Here is a 20,722-nt window from a genome sequence, read left to right on the forward strand (position 1 = left end):
TATCTGCTCTGTGTGTTCATTGCATCACTGTTCACAGCAGAAAAGATAAGGAATGGAAGTGTCCTCTGATGAACGGATAAAGGAAATGTGGTATATATACACAAAGGAATATTATTCAGACTCAAAAAAGAAGGAAATCCTGACATTTGTATCAACATGGATGAACCTGGAGGACATCATGTTATGTGAAACAAGCCAACACAGAACAACAAGTCCTGCATGACCTCCCTCGTGTATCAAAACATCACATTGTACATCTTAAATATATACGGTTTGGTCAATCATACCTCAGTAAGGGTGGGGGAAAATAAAAAAATAAGATTATAGTAAATATTAGACCAGTCCCTAGATGTTGTTATTTAATGTATTCATAAAGAAACATTTAAAAACATATTTTGGGAACTGTTTCACTATAATTGGTCTCCTTTGTAACCCTATATTATTTTGTGCATGTAAGAGCATTATTCTTTTTATTTTCAACTCACATCTTCTTTCTTGACATTAGAAGTGTTTATTATTATTACTAGTTGCAGGGGTAGAATTCAGTGATTCATCAGTTGTATGTAACACCCAGTGCTCATTACATCACGTGCCCTCCCTAATGCCCATCACCCAGTTACCCCTTCCCTTCTAGCAGCCCTCAGTTTGTTTCCTAGGGTTAAGAGTCTCTAATGGTTTGCCTCCCTCTCTGTTTTCATCTCATTTTTCCTTCCCTTCCTCTATGTTCATCTGTTTTGTTTCTTAAATTCCACATATGAGTGGAATATGGCATTTGTCTTTCTCTCACTAATTTCCTTTAGCATAACACCCTCTAGTTCCACCCGTGTTGTTGCGAATGGCAAGATTTCATTCTTTGTAATGTCTGAGTAGTATTCCATCGTATATATATATACCACTTCTTTACCCATTCATCTGTCGATGGACATCTGGGCTCTTTCCATAGTTTGGCTGTTATGGACATCGCTGCTATAAATTTTCGGGTGCAGGTGCCCCTTCGAATCACTATGTTTGTATCCTTTGGATAAATACCTAGTAGGGCAATTGCTGGGTCCTACAGTAGTTTTATTTTTAACTTTTCGAGGACCCTCCATTCTGTTTTCCAGACTGGCTGCACCAGTCTGCATTCCCACCAACAGGATAAGAGGGTCCCCTTTCTGTAAGAGCATTATTCTGAGAAGTCCAGAGGCCTCACCAGCCTATGGGGCCATGGGAATCCTAGGCAGAGAATGGGTAAGACCCACTACCATAGCCAATGGAGAAGCAGGGATGGCTTTTAACCCCCTCTTCCCACTTTCCACAGCAGTCTCTTGGGTGAGGGCTGTGTGTGTGTGTGTGTGTGTGTGTGTGTGTGGTGGGTTCAGGGTCTAATGCAAGGGGGAGCAGGAGGACCAGGAGGCCGTGCCCCGGCTCTGTCGTGGACCAGATGTGTGTCCTTGGACAAGCCCCTGTGCCTCTCTGGGCCCCAGCTTCCACCCTTGCAAATGCAGGTCTTGATCTCAGCTCCAAGATGACAAATCATGCAACCTTAAAAGGTTTTGAAAACTGTGACTTGGACATTTGACACAGCGGCGGCATGCCTACCATGTGCTGGACACTCCCCAACTTAAAGGGGGAGGAAACTGAGCTCAGAGAGGTTGAGGAACTTGCTGCAGGCAGCGCAGAGGGTAGTGGGGAAAGGAAAACAGGACGCAGGTCTTCCAGCCTCTGCAGTGAGCCTCACCAAGAGTCNGAGTCTTACTGCCCAGACAAACGACCTGTTCAGAGATCCCCTCGTGAGTGGCAGAGCTGGGACCCTGTGGCTGGTAAGAGGGGGTCAGGGTAGAAGGGGACGCCCTGACTGTTCATTCCAAGAGTCAGGGGACATGCATCATGGCCGGGACCCCCATCCTGCTCCCGTGGGACTCGACTGTACACTCTGATGGGGACAGTCCCTCCCTGCAAAATGGGAGAGGGTTTTCTGCCTGGTNAAGAGTCTTACTGCCCAGACAGACGACCTGTTCAGAGATCCCCTCATGAGTGGCAGAGCTGGGACCCTGTGGCTGGTAAGAGGGGGTCAGGGTAGAAGGGGACGCCCTGACTGTCCATTCCAAGAGTCAGGGGACATGCATCATGGCCGGGACCCCCATCCTGCTCCCGTGGGACTCGACTGTACGCTCTGATGGGGACAGTCCCTCCCTGAAAAATGGGAGAGGGTTTTCTGCCTGGTTCTGGGGACAAGGATGTTTTTCCGAATGGCGATGCGCTAGCCTTTGCAAATGCAAGTGGGGCGCCTGATGATGCCTCGAGAGCAGACCTGGAGTCGTGTGTCCATGGCAGGCCACCCTCGGTGCCCAGCTCTGCCTGGGTTCTAATTCTGACTCTGCCACTCGCTAGCTGTGGCTGTGGGCCTGTCAGTGCCTCCGTCTCCCCAGCAATCAAGGGGAGACAATCACAGCACCTTCCTCAAGGGGAGGTTGTGGGAATAAATAAGTCAATATATATAAAGCACTTAAAACAGCTCAGCACTTGGTGGGTGTCGGTCGGTCATCGTAAGCAGATATTGGTGCCAGCATGTACCAGTAGCAGGGATAAGGCAAAGGAAGGAAGCAGGAGCCCCTGCCAAACCCTCCTTAGCCCTGGGAAAGTGGGGAGAGTCATGACAGGGGCTTTGCCAGTGGCCTCGGGCTCCCAGGCCTGCGTGGGGGATTTGGGCCGGGTTGAATATAAACCCCTCCACGGGGACTCCAGCAATCCCTGCAGTCAGCCAAGGCTGGGACAGATGCACGGGGGCCTTCCCCCATCCCTGCATCAGCCACCTGAAGACACCAGCCCTGGGGTGAGGCTTGCCCTTACAGGGAGGGGGAGTAACCACCCTGGAGTTCCCAGACCCTCTTCTCCATGTCTGCTAGCAATTCAGAGGGTCCCAAGGAGGTCCCTCCTGGCCAGAAGCATCTCCCTTGCTCTCTCCTCCCAATGCTGGAGTAACGACCGTGTGCTGAACAGTGTAAAGAGAATAAAGATGAGAAAGACGTGGCCCCCACTCTTGGATGGTTTACAACTGTGTGTGTGCGCACGTGTGCGGTGGCAGACAAGTTTGATAAGACGCGTCCACCCATGACTGGACACAGAGCAACAGGGGATGGAGACACCATATCCCAAGGGGAAGCCAAGGAGGGCTTCGGGGCACGCGTGGCATTGGCTGGCTCTTGGAGAACCCCCCGGGGTTTACAGCCTCACGGCAAACTGAACCAAAGGGAAGAAGTCGAGGACACCCGGACTTTGAATCTTGTCCACGTTGAACCCCAGACTGAGCATCCCAAGGTGGAGGTGAGCAGGACTTACGTGGGGCTGGCTCCCGAGGCTCTTTGCTCAGAACCTGACTCGGGGGGGCGGGGTGGAGGCAGCTGCTGCATAGGAAAGCCACGGCCAGGGGCTGTGGGGACCTGGGGCTGGTCCCGGCTGTGCCTGCACCTGGTGGTGGGACGTCGGAGTGTCGCGGAGCCTCGCGGAGCCTCCGTGGGTGGCTTCTCTAACCCAGCCCTGCACCAGATCACCTGCGAGCCCCTCCCTGTGTATTCACGGTCCCACACTTAGGGGCCTGCTTTCTGTCGTAGGCTGCATGGAAACTACACAAAGCACCCCTAAGTGCTTCTTGCCACCAAGACTGGGTTCTTGGGACAGGAAAATGCCGGTTGTAATGCTACCTTGTGAGCCCCCCCCCGGGGCCCCCCCCCGCCTCTACAAGCTCTGATGCAGGGACAGAGCCACCAACCAGCCCCTCCTTTAAATGGGGGTGCTACTTGTACTTTCCTCCAAGGGTTGCTCTGAGGATGAAATGAGTTAATGGGTGCAAGGGCTCAGAGCCAGGTTTTCTGACCGCTGCGTGCGCGTGCGTGTGCACATGCGTGTACATGTACGTGTCTATGTACTGTTCTCCGCGGGGTTTCAAAGGCCGCAGCAGCTTCTCAAAATTCTGCCCTCCCAGTGCCCAGCACAAGGTCTGCGGTGGGCATGAAGGCCAGAGAAGGGAGGTCAAGTGGTCCAAGTCCTGGAGGCCCTGGGGGAGGGGGGGGCGGGGCCAGAGAAGTTCCTGTCGCCAGTCTACATGGCCCTAAGGTGAGACAGTGACAGATCCTGGCTGGGCTCTGACTCCCCGGTGGTTCTATTTACAGAGCTGGCGGAGGGAGGAGGGAAGGGATCAAATGACAGCTGGAGTGGGGGTGGCAGGCTCAGGCCTGCCGGCTGCGCATGGACCTACCCACCTGCCTGCCCCCACCCCTCCCACCCCCGGACCAAGCTGCGGACAAAACAGCATAGACGCTCCGTTGTGCGGGAACTGGCACAAACCACAGGTCCCAGTCCTCTCTGGGTGTTTGCCCAGGCTTGCCTGGTCCCTCCCACTTCCTGGCAAGGTCATGACTCAGGCTGTGTTTGTGGCTGGGAGCCTTGTGGGGCCCACTGGCTGGCCTGCCCGCTCCTGCCCGCTCCCGCCCACTCTCAGGCAGGCCACTAATGGTGGCCAGTCACGCCACGGACAGCCTTACAGCCTCTTCTGGGATGGCAGCGGACAATCCTTCAGTCTCACATAGCTAGGGCAGTCCCCGTTCACAAAGGGGGTCAGAGTGGGGTCACATGTGGTGGCAGGGTGGGGTGGCTGGCTGTGGCACCTTGCGGCTGGATAGAGGAGGGGTGGCTTGTGGGTCAGCTGGGGTGCCTCCCATGCAGAGGTCGACTGGTGCTAACATTTTTGGCCCCAGCTGGCCCAAGGGACTGAGAGGGGACTACGGTACAGCTCTTACTCTCGAGGCCCACCGTTATCGTCTAACTTTGTTTAAGTTTCATCTGGTCAGTAAAATTAAATTTGGGGTAGCACATTCCTATTACCACTATTTTTACTTATAAGTTAAATATATTTAAAACGTTGTAATTTGTGCTGTATAATGTTATACACAGAATAAGCCATATATTACATGTATGTCAACATAGATAAATGCAAAAGGATAAGGCTAAACTTTTTAAAGTTCTAAGTGTTCTTCCTGGCCCCAGGGAATGATCCTTTACAGTCCCTGGGAGGTCTATACCCATCCTGGAGACCTGAGCCCAAACGGGGCAATTATCTGCCCAGCTTCCCTCCTGGGGCAGTTGGGGGCCACAGGCACCCGAGGCATTGCTCGGTGGCTGGGGACGTCTCTGAGAGTCCTCATCTGGTGGCGCCTGTGTTCGTTGCACTGCTTTATCCTCCTGTCAGCTTTGGCAAGGCAGAGACTGCCACGTTCGGTTGCACGGCTGTTAACTCTGCAACCCAGCTCTGTGTGGGGCACATCGGAGGGGTTTCATGCATACTCCTGAACGAAGGCAAACATCCTGGATCTTACAGCTTCAAAACTTACTCTGCTAGGTGCCTGGGTGGCTCAGTCATTAAGCGTCTGCCTTGGGCTCGGGTCATGGTCCTGGCGTTCTGGGATTGAGCCCCACATGGGGCTCCCTGCTCAGCGGGAGGCCTGCTTCTCCCTCTCCCTCTCCCACTCCCCCTGCTTGTGTTCCCTCTCTTGCTGCCTCTCTCTCTGTCAAATAGATAAATAAAATCTTAAAAAACAAAAAAAATAAAAAAACCAACAACTTACTCTGCTTACCCTTGGGGACCAAAAATCCTTCCAAAATGCAGCGCATATTTCAAGAGAAGCAGCCAGATCCTCCCTGAGAACCCTGGCATCACCCCGAACTACAAGAGGGGATGTCCTTGGGTCTTGTCCTTATTTTTATAAAACCCTTTTATAAGTTCATAGGTTTGACTTCTCCCTCATGGTCAGGACATTTATCACAGCTCTCTCTCTGCCTGCTTGCCTCTGAAAGCCCTCCCAGGTCCTGCTGTGGACAAGAAATACAGGCCACACACCACTGAGAAAGCACAAGGACAGCCCACAGAATGGGAGAAAAATTTTGCAAATCATTTATCTGATAAGGGGCTTGCTCTCAAATATATAAAGAACTCTTACAACCCAGTATTAAAAAGACAAATAACCTATATAAACATGGCCAAAGGATTTGAGTCGACGTTTCTCCCAAGATACACAAATCACCAGGAAGACCACACAAAGATGCCCGACGTCATGAGCCCCCAGGGAAACACAAAATACAACCATGACATGCCACATCACACTCACTTGGATGGCTTAATGGACGAAGGCAGACACAGTAAGTGTTGGTGAGGGTGTAGACACATTGATCGGAACCCACACCCAGCACTGGCATAACAACAATGTAAAATGTGTACCCACTGTGGAAGAGTCCAGAAGTTCCTCAAAAGGTGGAAGAAAGAGTTCCTATAGGACGCAGCGATCCCACTCCCAGGAGTATATCCAGGAGAACTGAAAGCACATCGTCCACACAAGAATGCATACACCCACGTTCCTGTTAGCATTATTCGTGATACCCCAAATGCAGAGACAACCCAGTGTCCACCACTGGAGAACGAACCCAAACGTAGTCCAGCCACACAACAGAGTTATCATTCAGCCACAAAGATCAAGGAAGCACGGCTACAGGGCCACAGCACCCTGAGTCTTGGAACCACTATGCTAAATGAAAGAAGCCAGTCACGAAAGGCCACACGCTGTATGACTCCATTTATATGAAATGCCTACGAGAGGCAAGTCTACAAAGACAGAAAGTCGATTAGCGGTTGCCTTGAAGGGGGCTGGGGTGGGGGGAATGGAATGTGCTCGTTCGTACGGGGTTTCTTATTGGAGGTGATGACAGGGTTCTAAAATGGATTGTGGGGATGGCTGCACAACTCCAGGAATATACTAAAAACCACTGGGTTGTATACTTGAAATGGGGCAGTTGTATGGTATGTCAATTACAGCTCAATGAAGTTGCTATTTAAAAAAAGAAGAAATTGAAGGACGCCTGGGTGGCCCAGTGGGTTAAATGTCTGCCTTCGGCTTAGGATATGGTCCCAGGGCACTGGGATCGAGTCCCACGTCAGGCTCCCTGCACAGCGGGGAGCCTGCTTCTCCCTCTGCCTGCTGTTCCCCCTGCTTGTGCTCTCTCTCTCTCTGACAAATAAATAAGTAAAATTAAAAAAAGAAAAGAAAAGAAAATTGAGATAGCACAGCCTGATGCGTGTTACTGATGTGCGTGAACGAAGAGTAAAGTTGCTTCGGGTGGGAGTCCAAGGCCTCCTCATGAGCTTAAAGCACGGCTTCTGTGACATCAGTGCTGGTGGCTGTCAGTTATTCCCTGGTTGTTTCTCATATATCTGAGTTTCTAAGCCCCATGGCCTCTAGAAAAGTGAGTGTGTAGTCGACACTAGTAATAACTGTTGTAGGGGACATGGTACCATGGGCTAGTCCTCTTGGCTTCTGAGTGGACTCCGCAGCGTTTGCTCACGGAACTCCTGGTCTGTGCTCCCTCCCATGCAAGCAGTCAGCCATCGAGGGCCACGGTGCATGCAAGGAAGGTGCTGAGGTCTGAGGCCCACCCTTCCAGCTCCTGGGATGGGTCAATGAACAAGGCAGATGCGTTCCAATGAGAGGGGGTAAGGAAGCATCATCTGCTACTCTCGCAAATGGCAGAGGGTTTATAAAGGACACGCAGCTGGAAACCAGCCCACAGCCACGAATCTGCTAGCATTAGCTCGGATTCGTTCCCCTTTCCCCACCAAACGCATCCCCTCCTTAATGAGGCAGAGGGTCAGACCCTGAGAGCCATCATGGCCACTGGGAGCTTGTCCAGCCAGGCTAGGCTGCCTCCCCTGAGTTCAGCCATCAGAACACGGGCTCAGGAAACATCTGGATATTCCAGACTTATTCAGGTTCAGTCGCCTTGGTAAACTGCAAGGCAGGCCAGCGAGAACACAGGCTTGGAGGCAGCTGGGGTCAGATTTCAGCCCTACCACTTATTAGCGGGGTGGCCTCGGCAAGTTACTTTACCTCTCTGAGCCTCGGTTTCCTTTTCTGTACTACAGAGTAATGTTCCCTACTTAAAGGAGATGTAGCAAGGATTATATGGGATCAGCAAAGTGCCACGATCCGAGCCTGTTAAATTCCCTCCCTTTTCATTTTGTTCCTCTCTGTCTAGGATTTTTAAAAACCTTTTGTCTGTGTAAAGCAGAAATAGATGAACCTAAATCAATACATGGTATTCTCTGCTCAACGGAAAAATTTACTCTGAAATTTTCTAAAAATGTGCTCTGAGATAATGGCCTGGAGGTATGCACACATTTCCCACCAACGCAATTGCGGGGAGGGACCTGCGGCTCTTTGGGGTTCAGGGAGTGGGAAGAAGAGGGGGCAACGGAAAAGGGACGGTGGGGGGATAGGAGGGAGAGGCTGGTGGTCAGGAGTGGAGTGCCAGGGTGGTCTGGGACTGGGCAGTGGGCCCCCTGAGCTCTCTAAGGACTGCTAGTCCCAACATCTGGCTCCCCACAAGGGATGGTCCTCATGCCACTGGTGTCCCTAGGCCACCCTTCCTCACCAGGACCCCCAGCTCTCGGATCACACCCGCACCAGCTGCCTCTCTGCCTCCACAGCCCCGAGAGCAGCCCCTTTCCCACTGACAGCATTGCTGTCTCTCCTGTCTGCCTTCTCCCCGGACTCTAAGCTCCCCAGGCATGTGAACTGAGTCAAACTCACTTTTGTTAGCCCAGCACTTAGCTCAGCACCAGACACGTATCAGGTCAGACCTGAGCCTCACCGGGGTCGTCTGGAGGGCTTGTTAAAACATATTGTTGGGGGGGCGCCTGGGTAGCTAAGTTGTTAAGCGTCTGCCTTCGGCTCAGGGCGTGATCCCAGGGTCCTGGGATCGAGCCCTGCATCGGGCTCCCTGCTCCCCTGGGTGCCTGCTTCTTCCTCTCCCACTCCCCTTGCTTGTGTTCCCTCTCTCGCTGGCTATCTGTCTGTCAAATAAACAAATAAAATCTTTAAAAAAAAAACATATTGTTGGGCTCCATCCCCACGATTTCTGATGCTGCTATTCTCAGGACCACACTTTGAAAACCACTGCAAGTGATGCTTGCAAAATGTGCTGTGTGAGGGGTGAACCACTCCAGATTCAACTTTTTTTTTATAGCTGAATTTTTGAAAAAGATTTTATTTATTTATTTGACAGAGAGAGACACAGCGAGAACGCTGGGATCATGACCTGAGCCGAAGGCAGACGCTTAACGACTGAGCCACCCAGGCGCCCCACAGATTCGACTTTTTTTCCTGGGTTTTTACAGTCAGGCCCAGCTCCTCGCCTGCCTCCTCCCTGCCTTCCCTGCCCTCCAGGGCCCCTAGTATCAGTGCTCTCTCCCTATGCTCCTCTCAGTCCTGGGGGTCAGGTGCATATGCCCCATCCCTGCATACCCCTGGCCGGCCAGAGCTGGGTCCTTCTGGGGAGAAGGGGGTCAGGGCCATGGCAACATTGATCCCTGAGCTGGTGAGGCAAACTCCACTAGGTGCTCCCATGGCCCCTCCCCTCCCACACAAAGGTCACCAGACCCACTGCAGCCTGAGGGAAAAGAGGGGCAGCACTGGGCTGTGCCCTTACAGATACTGGGAACCCGGGAGCCCCCAACACCCTGACTGGGGTCATCTTCCAGGAGGACTGAGTTTCCTGGATGGCCAAGAATTCAGATGGCCTGACTCGGCATCTGGGGCTCTTCCACTAACACAAGGTGACCGCAAGTGCTCAGGGGACCAATTCATTACCACCCACGGCCAGCACAGAGGCAGGATGGTGGTCAGTGCTGGTTAGGAGGGGAAAGGGGAAGTCCCCCTGGTCAGCACCAAGGCCAGCGGCTTGAAGCAGGGAAGATGCTGGAGCCCTTAGGGTCCTCATGTTGCACAATCCCAGGGGGCACCATCCACATTGTAACCCACCTGAATAGAAACCTCTGGAGTTGTGCCGTGCACACCCTGTGCAGTGTTATGCAACAGCTGGGCCTACCAATCCTGAAATATTTCCTCATTTGCTATTCCCTGAATACCTACTATGTACCCAGTAGGTGTTCTGGTGGGTAGCCAGAAGATGGTCTATCCTCTTGGGGCTCTTTGGGGAAACGCCAGCTACAGCCTGCGGTGAGAAGAGTGCTTGCACAAGGGCATGCCCAGGCGCTGTGGGAGCCAGGGAGTGGCTTATCTCTACCCAGCGAGGTCAGGGCGCTGGCATGTGGGGGGCAGCCAGCTCCCCATGGGCTGGTTAATCCAGCCAGGCTGGAGGCTATCAGGCGGCGGCCACTGAATCTGCAGTCTCAGCGTCTGGGCTTGGGTGCCTTCTTGCTTTCCAGGGACACCTGCAGCCACAAAGCCCGGGGCCAAATGGGTCTCAAGGGCTGTGGTGGCCTCTGACCCCCCCTCCCCTCGCCATGGTGTAGGATTGCAGAATTAGGGGGTCAGAGCCCCCTATTCCTGGGCAGAAGGTGTGGAGGCAGAGAAAGGGGCAGAAGCAGCCAAGACAAACCAGGGCAGCTCCAGGGGCTTTTGCCAAGGAACTCAGCCTGCCTCACTGGCCTGGTTCCTGGGCCTGGTTGGGGATGCATGCTTCCCCTGCCTTGCCCAGCCGATGAGCCGCTTTTTCAAAGAAGCCTCTGCAGGCCCTCCCGGACCCTCCGTAGCATCTTCCTCTGGTCTCCGAGGGGCACTGGAGGTCAGCGTCCACTCTCCAAATGCTCTGTGTGGGTAGGGTCATGTACTGACTTCCCACCCACACGCCATGGGCTGGCTCCATGCAGACCTCTCTGACTTTTGCAAGAATCCCTTAGAGTTCAAAAGGCTGGTCCCGGCAGCCCTGGGAGACCTCCTGACTTCCTCCCAGACCCTTAAAACAGAGGGGATCTCACACTCCTGGCCTCACTTTGCATTTGGCATGTGACCATTGACAGCACACGCTGGTTTGCTCTCCTGTCTACACGGGCCACTTCATACTCATTTCTGTGTCGGAAGCTCCTAGCCTGGGGCCTGGCACTGACTAAGTGCTCAGTGAATGGTTGTGGCTTGAACGACTTAATGGCTAGTTTCTGTGCCTAAGGGCAGAGCGTACTTAGGAGTCCTGGCTGCTCTCCTCGGAACCTAATAGGCCCTCTTATACTCGGTGGTGTAAACACTACCAGGACTTTCTAATCCCTACCCCACGGCCTGATCGTGTTGTTCGACCTGGCCAGGCATTTCACTATTTGATACACTTAATCACACAGAAGACTTATGCACAGATGAGTTTAAACACTGAAAATAAACAGAAAAACACAGAGACTGATGCAGCTCTGGCCAAAGTGGAAAATCAAACACCAGCTGTGATACCTATCAGGGCACAGCCTGCTATGCGGGTACCCACAGAGGAGGGCTTCAGGGATGCTGGGTCAATGGCTCCAGGGCCTGTGGGCTTCTGAACTGGGGGGGGGGGTTGGGGAGGACAACCATCTGAAATGGTCCATGAGGCAGGGGTGTCCAGGGGCAGGCGAGGCCCTGTTGTGGTCATAACACCCAGACCGCATGCTTTTTTCTGCTCTGGACACAGAATTAATCTTTTTGCCTGGAAGGCCCCTTTCCTCCAAATGATAAAATTCAAGATCCAGCAGAAAGGCTACCTTTTCTGTGAAGCCCTCACAGTACCTCCTCTTTGAGACAGAATTAACCCTACCTCCCCACCCTGGTCCTCTGGACTCGGCGGCACAGGTACCAGGATGGGACCAGCATACAATGGTGGGTACTTTCTTTTAGAGGTCCAAGGGGTGGATGGTGGCAAGGTCCCTGACGCTCCCTAGTCTCCATCACCCCGCCCCAGGTGCTACTGTTGACATTAAAACCAATACTCTTTGATATAAATAATTCACATTTCCCAGGCCGATAAAAGGAATAACAGCTTCTGTAAAGTCTTTCCCGTTGTATGAATCTGAAAGAAACAATTCAAGTAAAAAGCTGGCTACTGGCTATGCAAAGAGAAGCGGCTTAAAGGAAGTCCCCTAGTTCCCCCTTCCCTCCACATGACTGCCCCTAAAGCCACATCATGTAGAAATTCTGGGCCTCCCCAGGGCTCTGAGGTCCGTCCTCCTACAGGGGCAGCTGGGCGGCCACATGCCAGCACCCAGTCTTTGACCGGTGGCACATGTGCAGTCTTTGAAGAGCAGTGACTGGGAGGCGTGGCCAGACTCACACTATGGAGATCCTGACCGTGGACTTGCATGCTCGGGATGTGGCCTGGGGAAGGCTATCGTTACTTCCATTTTACAGATGAGAAAACTGAGGTCCAGTTAGGACTTCCGTAAGGTCTCCAAGTTGGCTCTGGCCCTAGTCCCATCCGGTTCCAGCATTCCAGCTGCCTCCAGGGTGCTGAGGGCGGGCAGCTCGTTGCTGTGGGTATGAGTAATAGCCGGTCACCTGGTCACATGAGGCTCTGGGGTGGTCTGCTCCCTTCTGCCCCGCTTTCCCTCGGCCCTGCTGAGCTGCCCAAACTCAAAATTTCCAGCCTCTCATTCTCAGCTATTTCTGCAAATCCGGGGCCGCCCTCTATCCTAGATTCCAAACCACAGCAGCACGGGTCCCAGGCCCGCCCTCTCTCCAGCTGAGGGTTCAGGGGGCAAGAGGAAGGTTCCATTGGAGTCCACGCACCCAGCCCTCTGATCCCTCATAGGCTGACCTGAGGGGGGACAGGATAGAGGATGCCAGTCTCAAATCCGGGTTTAAAAGCTGGGTTACAGCCACACACATCTTAATTGGTGCATTTCTATTTTCTCTGTGGGCATTTTCCCTTTCTGATGGACTCTTACAAACCACTTTACTGTTATATTTCTTGTAATACTGCCTGGAATCGTCATTTAGACAACATAAAAAATCATTATATTTTTAAAAGAAAGGAAGAATTCCTACAAAAGAGAACACAAAAAGCTTGGGCAAACACACAAACACACACACACAAGCCGATGCACACACAAGTACCCATACATGCAAGTGTAGCAGGACAGAAAAGAGAGGTCTGGCACTACACCACTTTGCAAAATAAAGTGAATGAATAATTTATAGGGCTCTTTACAAACATCTAGATTTTTTAATCATTCTAGAGAAATCCGGTTCGATTACTTACAGCAGCAGGTCTGTGCTACACCAACCCAGAAATGGTGACCATTAAGTAAAATTTACAATTCCCAATGGTCCAGCCTTCCACAGACCTGCATCGTAAACATTAACATCTTTTTTTTTTTAATACACCAGAACCCACAAAGCCGTTGCTCTCACTCACCGAAAGCACCGTGTGTCATAAATCCTCGAACCCTTTACTTTGCAAAAGGTTCCCGACTTAATGTACAGATGATCATATTTCCCACTTTACTTTGGCAAGCACTCCATTACACCGCGCTCTTTGCTGCCAGTTCCAAAGTAGGGGTGCCTGCATCCAGGCCATGACGCTCTAGTTCTTCGGACTCCCCGAGATGCTGGGGCGCACGGAAGCAGGCCAGGGGGTGGCGGCGTTGGTGGGAGAGGCCCACACGCCCCCCCACCGGGGCCGTTGTGGATCTGTACCCTCCCCAGACTTACCGACAGCAGGCTGCTGTGACATCTGGCCAACGCCGGCGTCTCAAGTATGAGTCCCCTCGACAACCCCAATGTGATCCCGGCCTCTGCGTCTTGCTTGGGGCTCCCTCTGATGTGTGGGCAGCCTGCCTCTGTCTTTGAAGTCAGGACTCAGGCTGACGCTCAGAAGCGAGGGACCCGCCAGGTGTGGGTAGCTGGGCTGCTGCCCCCTCAGCCTACACTCTAGCTTCTGGCCCCAGGGACCGGCTGCTGGGCTGGGAGTGGTGACTGATGCTCAGTTACAGACAGCCGTTCTGGTTGACACTTCCTGTTTGGGGAGGAAACCTCACTGGTGCTAATGAGTGGCTCAGACTCCCAGGAACGGAGGCAGGACAGCCAGCAAAACCCAGGATGCATAAAGTGAATAAATGTCATCCAGGGCAGGGCGGAGGCTGCCTCCCCACGTGTGTGTGTGTGTGTGTGTGTGTGTGTGTGTGTGTGAGAAAGAGAGAGAGAGAGAGGGAGAGAGAGAGAGAGAGAAAGAGAGAGAGAAAGGGAGAGAGAGAGAGAGAGAGAGAGAGGTGTGTTTACTCTTCGGGTTACAAAGCCAAACATAATGGCTGCAGAAAGTGGCAATTTATCAATGGCTGTGGGGGTGATTTATTGCAATCACCGTGGCTGTCATCAGCTTCGTGTCATTTGCCCGGCATTTTTGTGCCAAAGGCTTCGTGGTCGTCTTTATTTGCTAGTCGGTGCCCACAGTAAGGAGAAAGACAGACAGGAGGACTGACAGACAGAAGACAACCCTGTCACGAGGGCAAAGCCTGGGTGGGCGTGTGCCTGCCTGCTGCCGACAGCTTTTCTAGTGACCCTGGAGGCCACGCTGGCAGCCCAAAGGGAGGCCAGAGGTTTGGAGGCTTTTTTTAAATCATCGAAGTTAATTATACCATGTCCAGTCTTAGGACAAGTATATTCAACTGTTTTCAGCTTGTTTGAAAACCGGTGATCTTGGAAAATGGTAGTTTTGAGTAACCCCGTGCATTTCGAGAACCAGAATACACCGCACGGGGCTCTGGGCAGGTTCACTCTGTTATTACAAGGGGCAGAACAGGGCCTGCATGGTTGTCTGACCGCTGAGCCCATGTCCTGTCTCTTCTGCCAGAGAGAGACCTCCCGTGGGCAGTTCTTGAATCCCCCGAGGCCGGCAGAGGCCACTGTACATAGACGGCAGTGTGACCTTGAGCAGATGCCTTTCCTTCTCTGTTCTGATGACCCAGTTAAACAGGGAACTTGAAAGCCACCCAAAGCACATCTTTGGACCGCTTTGCTTCACACAATGCCTGTGCTTTGCTGTGGACACCTCACTGCCTGCTGTCCTGGAATCTTCTCCCTCTGTTACCGGCTGGTACTTTGTAACATCACTCAGCTTCCCAGTGGGACTGCAGGCTCCCCAAAGTCAGGGACCTGGTGCCTTGCACCCCTAGGCATCCTCACAGCCCTGCTCATGGTATTCGGCTCACTGGAACGCTGTAGGTGCCCCTGGGGCCCATGGGCGCTCAGACAGTGCCCTCAAACAGTAACAGACATGGGATCCTGGCGGAGCTTAGGCTGCAGGTTTCCGGGCAGCCCCAGAGCCCCCCAGAGCCCCTGATTCAGTAGCTGGGATGGACTCAGCATTCTCTGTCCCTATCAAAGCTTCTGGGTGGTCTTCCATCCCCTTGGAGAAGCTGTACTGTCAGGACCTCTCTTTCTTTCTTTCTTTCTTTCTTTCTTTCTTTCTTTCTTTCTTCTTTCTTTCTTTCTTTCTTTTTTTAAAGATTTTATTTATTCATTTGTCAGTGAGAATGTGCACAAGCAGGGGGAGTGGCAGGCAGAGGGAGAGGGAGAAGCAGGCTCCCAGCTGAGCAGGAAGCCCTGGGGCTCGATCCCAGGACCCTGAGATCATGATCTGAGCTGAAGGCAGCAGCTTAACTGACTGAGCCACCCAGGCATCTCAGGACTTCACCCCTTCTCATGAAAGTAAACCCTCCAGGTATGAGTGGACAGGGGCGCGCCCATGTCCAGGTCGGCTGTGATCCCCCGTGTTCTGGGGTTTTCAGTGAGCCCTCAGCTGTGCACTGAGCTCCTCCTCTCCCTTTGCCACACACAGCCATGCTAGATCAGAACATTCAAGAACTGTAGCAAAGGTTACAGGAGGATAGGCAGGCCCAACAGGAGACACACAACAGATTATTGTCAGCCCTCCAATCCAGGAACACCAGGAGGGCAGGGCTTTCCTGGATAGAAGTCCCCAACCCCTAACACAATCCTTGGCTGCCCCGCCCAGCACAAGTTCTCTTCCTTCCCTTCCAGTTCCGGGCACCGCCTTATTCCTGGCCAGCCTGAAGTCACCTGCAGCGACCAGCCACCGGGGGGGCCTTGTTCCACCGCTCGGCCCACCTCTTGTTGGGGCTGATTCACTGGACAGTGGTGACCAGCTTCCCCACCCTGGCCCACCATGGCCCATGTACAGGCCTGGCTGGTCACCATGTCCCAGCTCAGGCCCCTCGCATTCCAAAAGGCCACCTTAGCGATGCGGCGGGTCACCACCCTATCTTGGCGCACGCTGCACGCATAGGGCCCATGTCGCACCCAACCCCTCCAGCTGTGTTCCCTGAATGGTTCACCTTCAGAGAGACCCTCACCCCGGCTGCCAGGCACGCTGGCACCTCCCGACCCCACCCTCCCCACAGCCTTGACGGCCATACCACAAACAGCAAATGTTACAGTCAGGGGTCATCCAGCACAGACACCCCGCCCACCGGCTTTGGGAGACCTGCTGTCCCCCGGGAACGGAGACCGCCCGTCCACCAGTCCCCAAATGCCTTTACATTTCCCTGTGACTGCATTTATCATCTTGGGGCTGTATCTTGTAATTTCCTCATCTGATAGCTCTGCAAGGCTTAAGAATGTGTTTGCTTACATCCCACCTGGCTCCCAGGAAGCAGGACAGAGAGGTAGGAAGGAGTTACTGTCTGACTGCAAGACAGTTAGGGCCTACCTGTTACACTGGACAGCTGGCTGGCCCAGCTGAGACGGCAGCAGGAGGAAGTGAGAATTCTGTAGCTGAATGTTTGAAAACCACCTAGAGCGGCCCATCCCCACCCCTTCATTCCCCTCTCCAACTTCCGTAACTCTGCGGCCTCCTGGATTGGGGCTCGGCTGGCAAGGACAGAATATGAGTGTTAAAAAGAGGCACACACCCCTCCAACCCCCAGGAGGGAAGAAAAGAGTCAGCTTGGCCTTCAGTTTTAATAACGGCTTAAAAAGGCAAGCTTCCTTGTTTTGAATCAAGAGGCGCATTCTCAGTCCAGATGCTAGAAAGCAATTTCATGGAGTGCTCATCTGACCCAGCTTGGCCCGCGCCGCTGAGGAAGTCGTGGCCACTACACTGGTGGGGAGGGTAAGAAGGGGTAGATCTAGCCTCAGGGGGCCTGGACATCACTGCATCGCCTGCTTCCCTGGCCTTTCCCAACGCGCCTGAAAAATCTCCCTGGCCACTGAGGTCTTCTTTTGCAGGCTGGCCAGGGAATGCACCAGGAGCACAGACTTTTCTCCCAGTCTGGAAGGCACTGGCCAGGGAAACAAGCAGGGAGCCCCGAGGCCTGGGCCCACGGCCAGCTCTGCAACAGAGAAGAAGCCACTCTCTGCCTTAGCTACCTTCTCTAGGGAACTGAGGGGCTTAGACTAGAAGAGCCATGAGCCTAGAAGGTCCCCAGCTGATTAACACTCAAATTCTGGGGGAAGAGGGAGGGCTCTGATATTTAATTTATTGCACCCCTAAAACGCAGCCCTTCACACCGCTAATCCCCCCAGCGGGCATTATTGTCACTGTTTTATAGAGATATCAGGTGCAGCGTCCTTAAAAAGGTTTTACAGATGAAGGAGTGAGTGCAGAGAGTTGAGGACTTGGTCAAGGTCACATGGGAAAGAGCTGAGGTTCCGACCCGGTTCCATCGGACTGCGAAGCCAGGGGCCCTCACCTCCTCAGGCAGCTCCCTGCGCAGGTGTGCAGCTTTGCACTATCGTCATGAACTCTCACTTTTTAACTATCTGGAGCCCTGCCCAGTACTCTGATAAGCACAAGTAGGGAAGGGCCACGGGGCAAGGACAGGAAACATGAACTGGAGAGCAATGTACCTGTTTGGCATCTCTAGGCTGGAGAGGGCACACCTGTGGTCCTAGAGTGCCTGCAGGTGTGGGGAACTCAGCAGGGTTCCTCGGACAGGCTTGGGACCAGCTGTCCGACCCTCTAGTGAACAGATGGCCTGGCCGGAGCTCCCGGCCGGCTCTGAGGCCTTCCTCCCAGGTTGCCTGGCTGAGGCCACTGGCCCATCATTCAAGGCCTCCTCCAGGAAATCTTCTGTACCCCAGTGATGCCCCCTGACCCACTACGGCCTTTTATCCATCAGACGATGACCAAGCACCTGCTCCAAGCTGTCCTCACACCCCCCGCCCCCCATCCCCGAGGGCCTAGGAGGGATAGCGACAGGCACAGAGATGAGTAAGACAGTCTTAGCTTCCCAAGTGCAGTCTGGCTGGTGGGGGGTGGGGCGCGGGGGGAAGGCTCGCGGAGACTCAGATTCAGCCAGCCGTGGGTAGGATCTAGGCATCTGTATTTTTAACAAACCATGCAGGCGACAGAAGGGACACACCCATGTGAGATTCTTTGGTCTTGTGGATATCCTGGACCCCCACGTTGCATTCTCTGGGCTACCACCTCTGAGAACATGTCCTGTCTGTCCCACCAGCAGGCTCCTCTGGGCTCCCAAGTCTGATAAATCTGGGCACAACTCCCTAGTTCAGCAACTTGCCACCTGTGTATCTTTGCCAAATACCGAGGCTTTCTGAGGCTCAGTTTCCCCATCTGAAGCGGTGCCTTCCTGCCCTGAGGATTAACTGGGACAGTGTGTGCAAAGCAAGCTGCCTGGCACAGATAAATGCACAATAAATGTCTGCTATTAATTATATCATCACTGCACTCCGATGGACAGAAATACTTCCCTGGGGCTATTTCCAGAACCCCACTTCTGGAGCCTGTTTCAGACGCGGCCCTGGACACCTGGGAGGCCTTTCGGTGCCCTCTGCCAGGGCTCCAGCAGGACCTGCCCGCATTTTCTCCCTGGTTTCGGCCTCTTGGCCCCCCAAAACGGCATTCGCTCAGCACCTTCCCCTTCATCTACCCTGAGTGCCCAAAGTTCCAACCACACCCCTGTGGGCAACCTTGACCCCAAATTTCGGGGAAATGGTCAGGAGGGTTAAGTTTGCCAGGCAAGAGTTGGGGGGGCAGGGGCGGGCAATGGTCAGCCTGGCCTCTTCCAGTTCAAGGTCGGGCGCCCCCGCCCTTGTCGCGGGCTCTGCTGGGGCTGCCAAGCGGCTGGGAGGCCTGACGGTAAGGTCCCGCCCCGCCTCCACCCCGTCCGCGCCCTCCCCGGAGACGGGCGGGCCGGAGCCTCGGGGACCCGGGACCCGTGCCCTCGGCGGGTCGGCAAGGCGGCAGCCTCGGCCCGAGACGCCCGCTCTCCCTGGTCCCGCCCCGCGCAGGGCGCCCCCGGCCCTGCCTCCCCACACCGCGCACGCGGCCGGAGTCCCCGGGGAAGGCAGGCGCGCAGAGTGGGCGACCGGGGATCCGGGTTCTCTGCCGCTGGGCGCACGTGGCTCTGTCCCCGCGGCCCCGGTCGCCTGCAGACGCGTGGCGGCGCCGGGCCTCAGAGCGGCGGTGGCGTGGGGGCACAGCGGGGTAGCCGCCGGGGCGGGGGTCCCGGGCGGGGCGCAGCCCATAGCCCCACGGCGACGCGGCGGAGGGTTCACTCACCAGTGCGGCCCGCCGCTCAGAGCCGCGGCGGCGGCTGAAGGTCCGCGTTGGAGGCGGTGGCCGGGTCCCGAGGCTCCTCCTCTCCCCGCCGCCCCGCCCGCCCGCGGGGACGGACCTGCGGGGGAGGTGGCCGCCCGCCAGCCCGCCGCAGCTTATCCGCCTCGGCCACCTCCCCCGGGACTGCAATCGGGGAGCTGCAGGGTCCCCCATCCCCGCCTGGCCCTGCAGCCCCGGCGGCGGCGACCGACGACCCTCCGCCCCCGGCCCGACGTTCAGAGCCAGCCCGCCCACTTTCTGATCCGCGTCCCCTCCTCCAACCCGGGCTAAAGTGTGCAGAACTCTGGGGCCGCCACTTAGCCGGGACAATGAGGGCGTGGAGGCCAGGGTGACTTCCTTAATCTGAGGGACAACCTCAAATCCACTGCCATTTTATCACTGAGGGTAAGCGGTAGGTCCGGTTTGCACGGATGGTTAAGTGGCCCCTTCTCAACAAGAAAGCATCCATGGCACTGTGGTCCTGCTACTTTCTGTCCCTTGCCCACGCATCGGGTAAACCTTTGATCCTTGCCCATAATTCCCAGGTTGGAGGCCTGGGAGCTGGTGGAGGAGCTGCTGGGGACAATGGAGCTTGCCTTCCTGTCTAGATTTCCTAGGCCCCCAACACTGCCTGCTGCCTTCCCTTGCCCCATGCGGTTGACATCACAGCACAGCAGTGAGGTCAGAATATGTTTGGGGTGTCTTTCTAGAAGTGTGTGTGCCCATCTGAAGCCCTTTCTGACCTACAACCTTACAGCAAGTGCTGCTGAGTTTTTCCCCTCCCTTTACAGGTGAGGAGGGGCTCTGGTTCGGTGGGCCACCGTTGGCATTAAGGTCCCTCATCTCCTGGGAGACTGACTGGAAGTTTCCAGACCCTTGGACTCCATCTAGGAAATGCCTGGGGGGCATATTCCACCAGCCCCCAATGAGGAGTTTCAGACTATTCTAGGGAGCCCAGCTGGGCAGGGGAGATAAACCCTAGGGAGGGGTTAGCTGAGCCCTGAGGCCAGACTCAGGGCACTGGGCCCTACAAATGGACCCCAAAGAGCACAATAGGGGGTGAGGAGGCAGAGTTCTGACCTTGCCTCATGGTGGTGGGGTTGCTGCTGTGGAGTGTCTCTTCTCCCCACTCCTACCCCTGCCCCCCTGAGATCCACCCATGAACCCTATGTTTGCTCACCTCCACAGGTTTCCTCCTGCCTAGAATACCCTCTGCCCCCAGCTCTCTGCTGCCAGGCCCCAAGGCCCAGCTCCTCTCCTGCTTCCTTTTGTTCCACTCTGCCCCAGGACAACACCCTCTCTGAGCTCCCCGCTCAGGGAATCCTGCCATACCACACAACGTTCCACGGGTCAGGGACCCAGG

General features: G+C 54.6%; 1 protein-coding gene across 2 annotated transcripts in view; it reads right to left on the bottom strand.

Moving 5' to 3' along the window:
• The window catches only part of STEAP3 (STEAP3 metalloreductase), a 44,405-nt gene extending 24,858 nt beyond the window's left edge, over positions 1–19,547 (bottom strand). The window contains exon 1 of one of the 2 annotated variants that reach the window (XM_034654420.1): positions 19,324–19,547. Coding sequence is in view for 1 of the 2 variants with exons in the window: in XM_002917564.4 (XP_002917610.3) it covers positions 13,494–13,515 (22 nt within the window). In the remaining variant the exon portion in view is untranslated. Of the gene's footprint in view, positions 1–13,493; positions 13,768–19,323 lie in introns of those variants that run through there. The other variant, XM_002917564.4, reaches the window with a different exon arrangement.
• Between the last annotated feature and the right edge of the window lie 1,175 nt (positions 19,548–20,722).

This window comes from Ailuropoda melanoleuca, chromosome 2 (assembly GCF_002007445.2).
Source record: "Ailuropoda melanoleuca isolate Jingjing chromosome 2, ASM200744v2, whole genome shotgun sequence".
In the NCBI taxonomy this organism is placed as follows: Eukaryota; Metazoa; Chordata; class Mammalia; order Carnivora; family Ursidae; genus Ailuropoda; species Ailuropoda melanoleuca.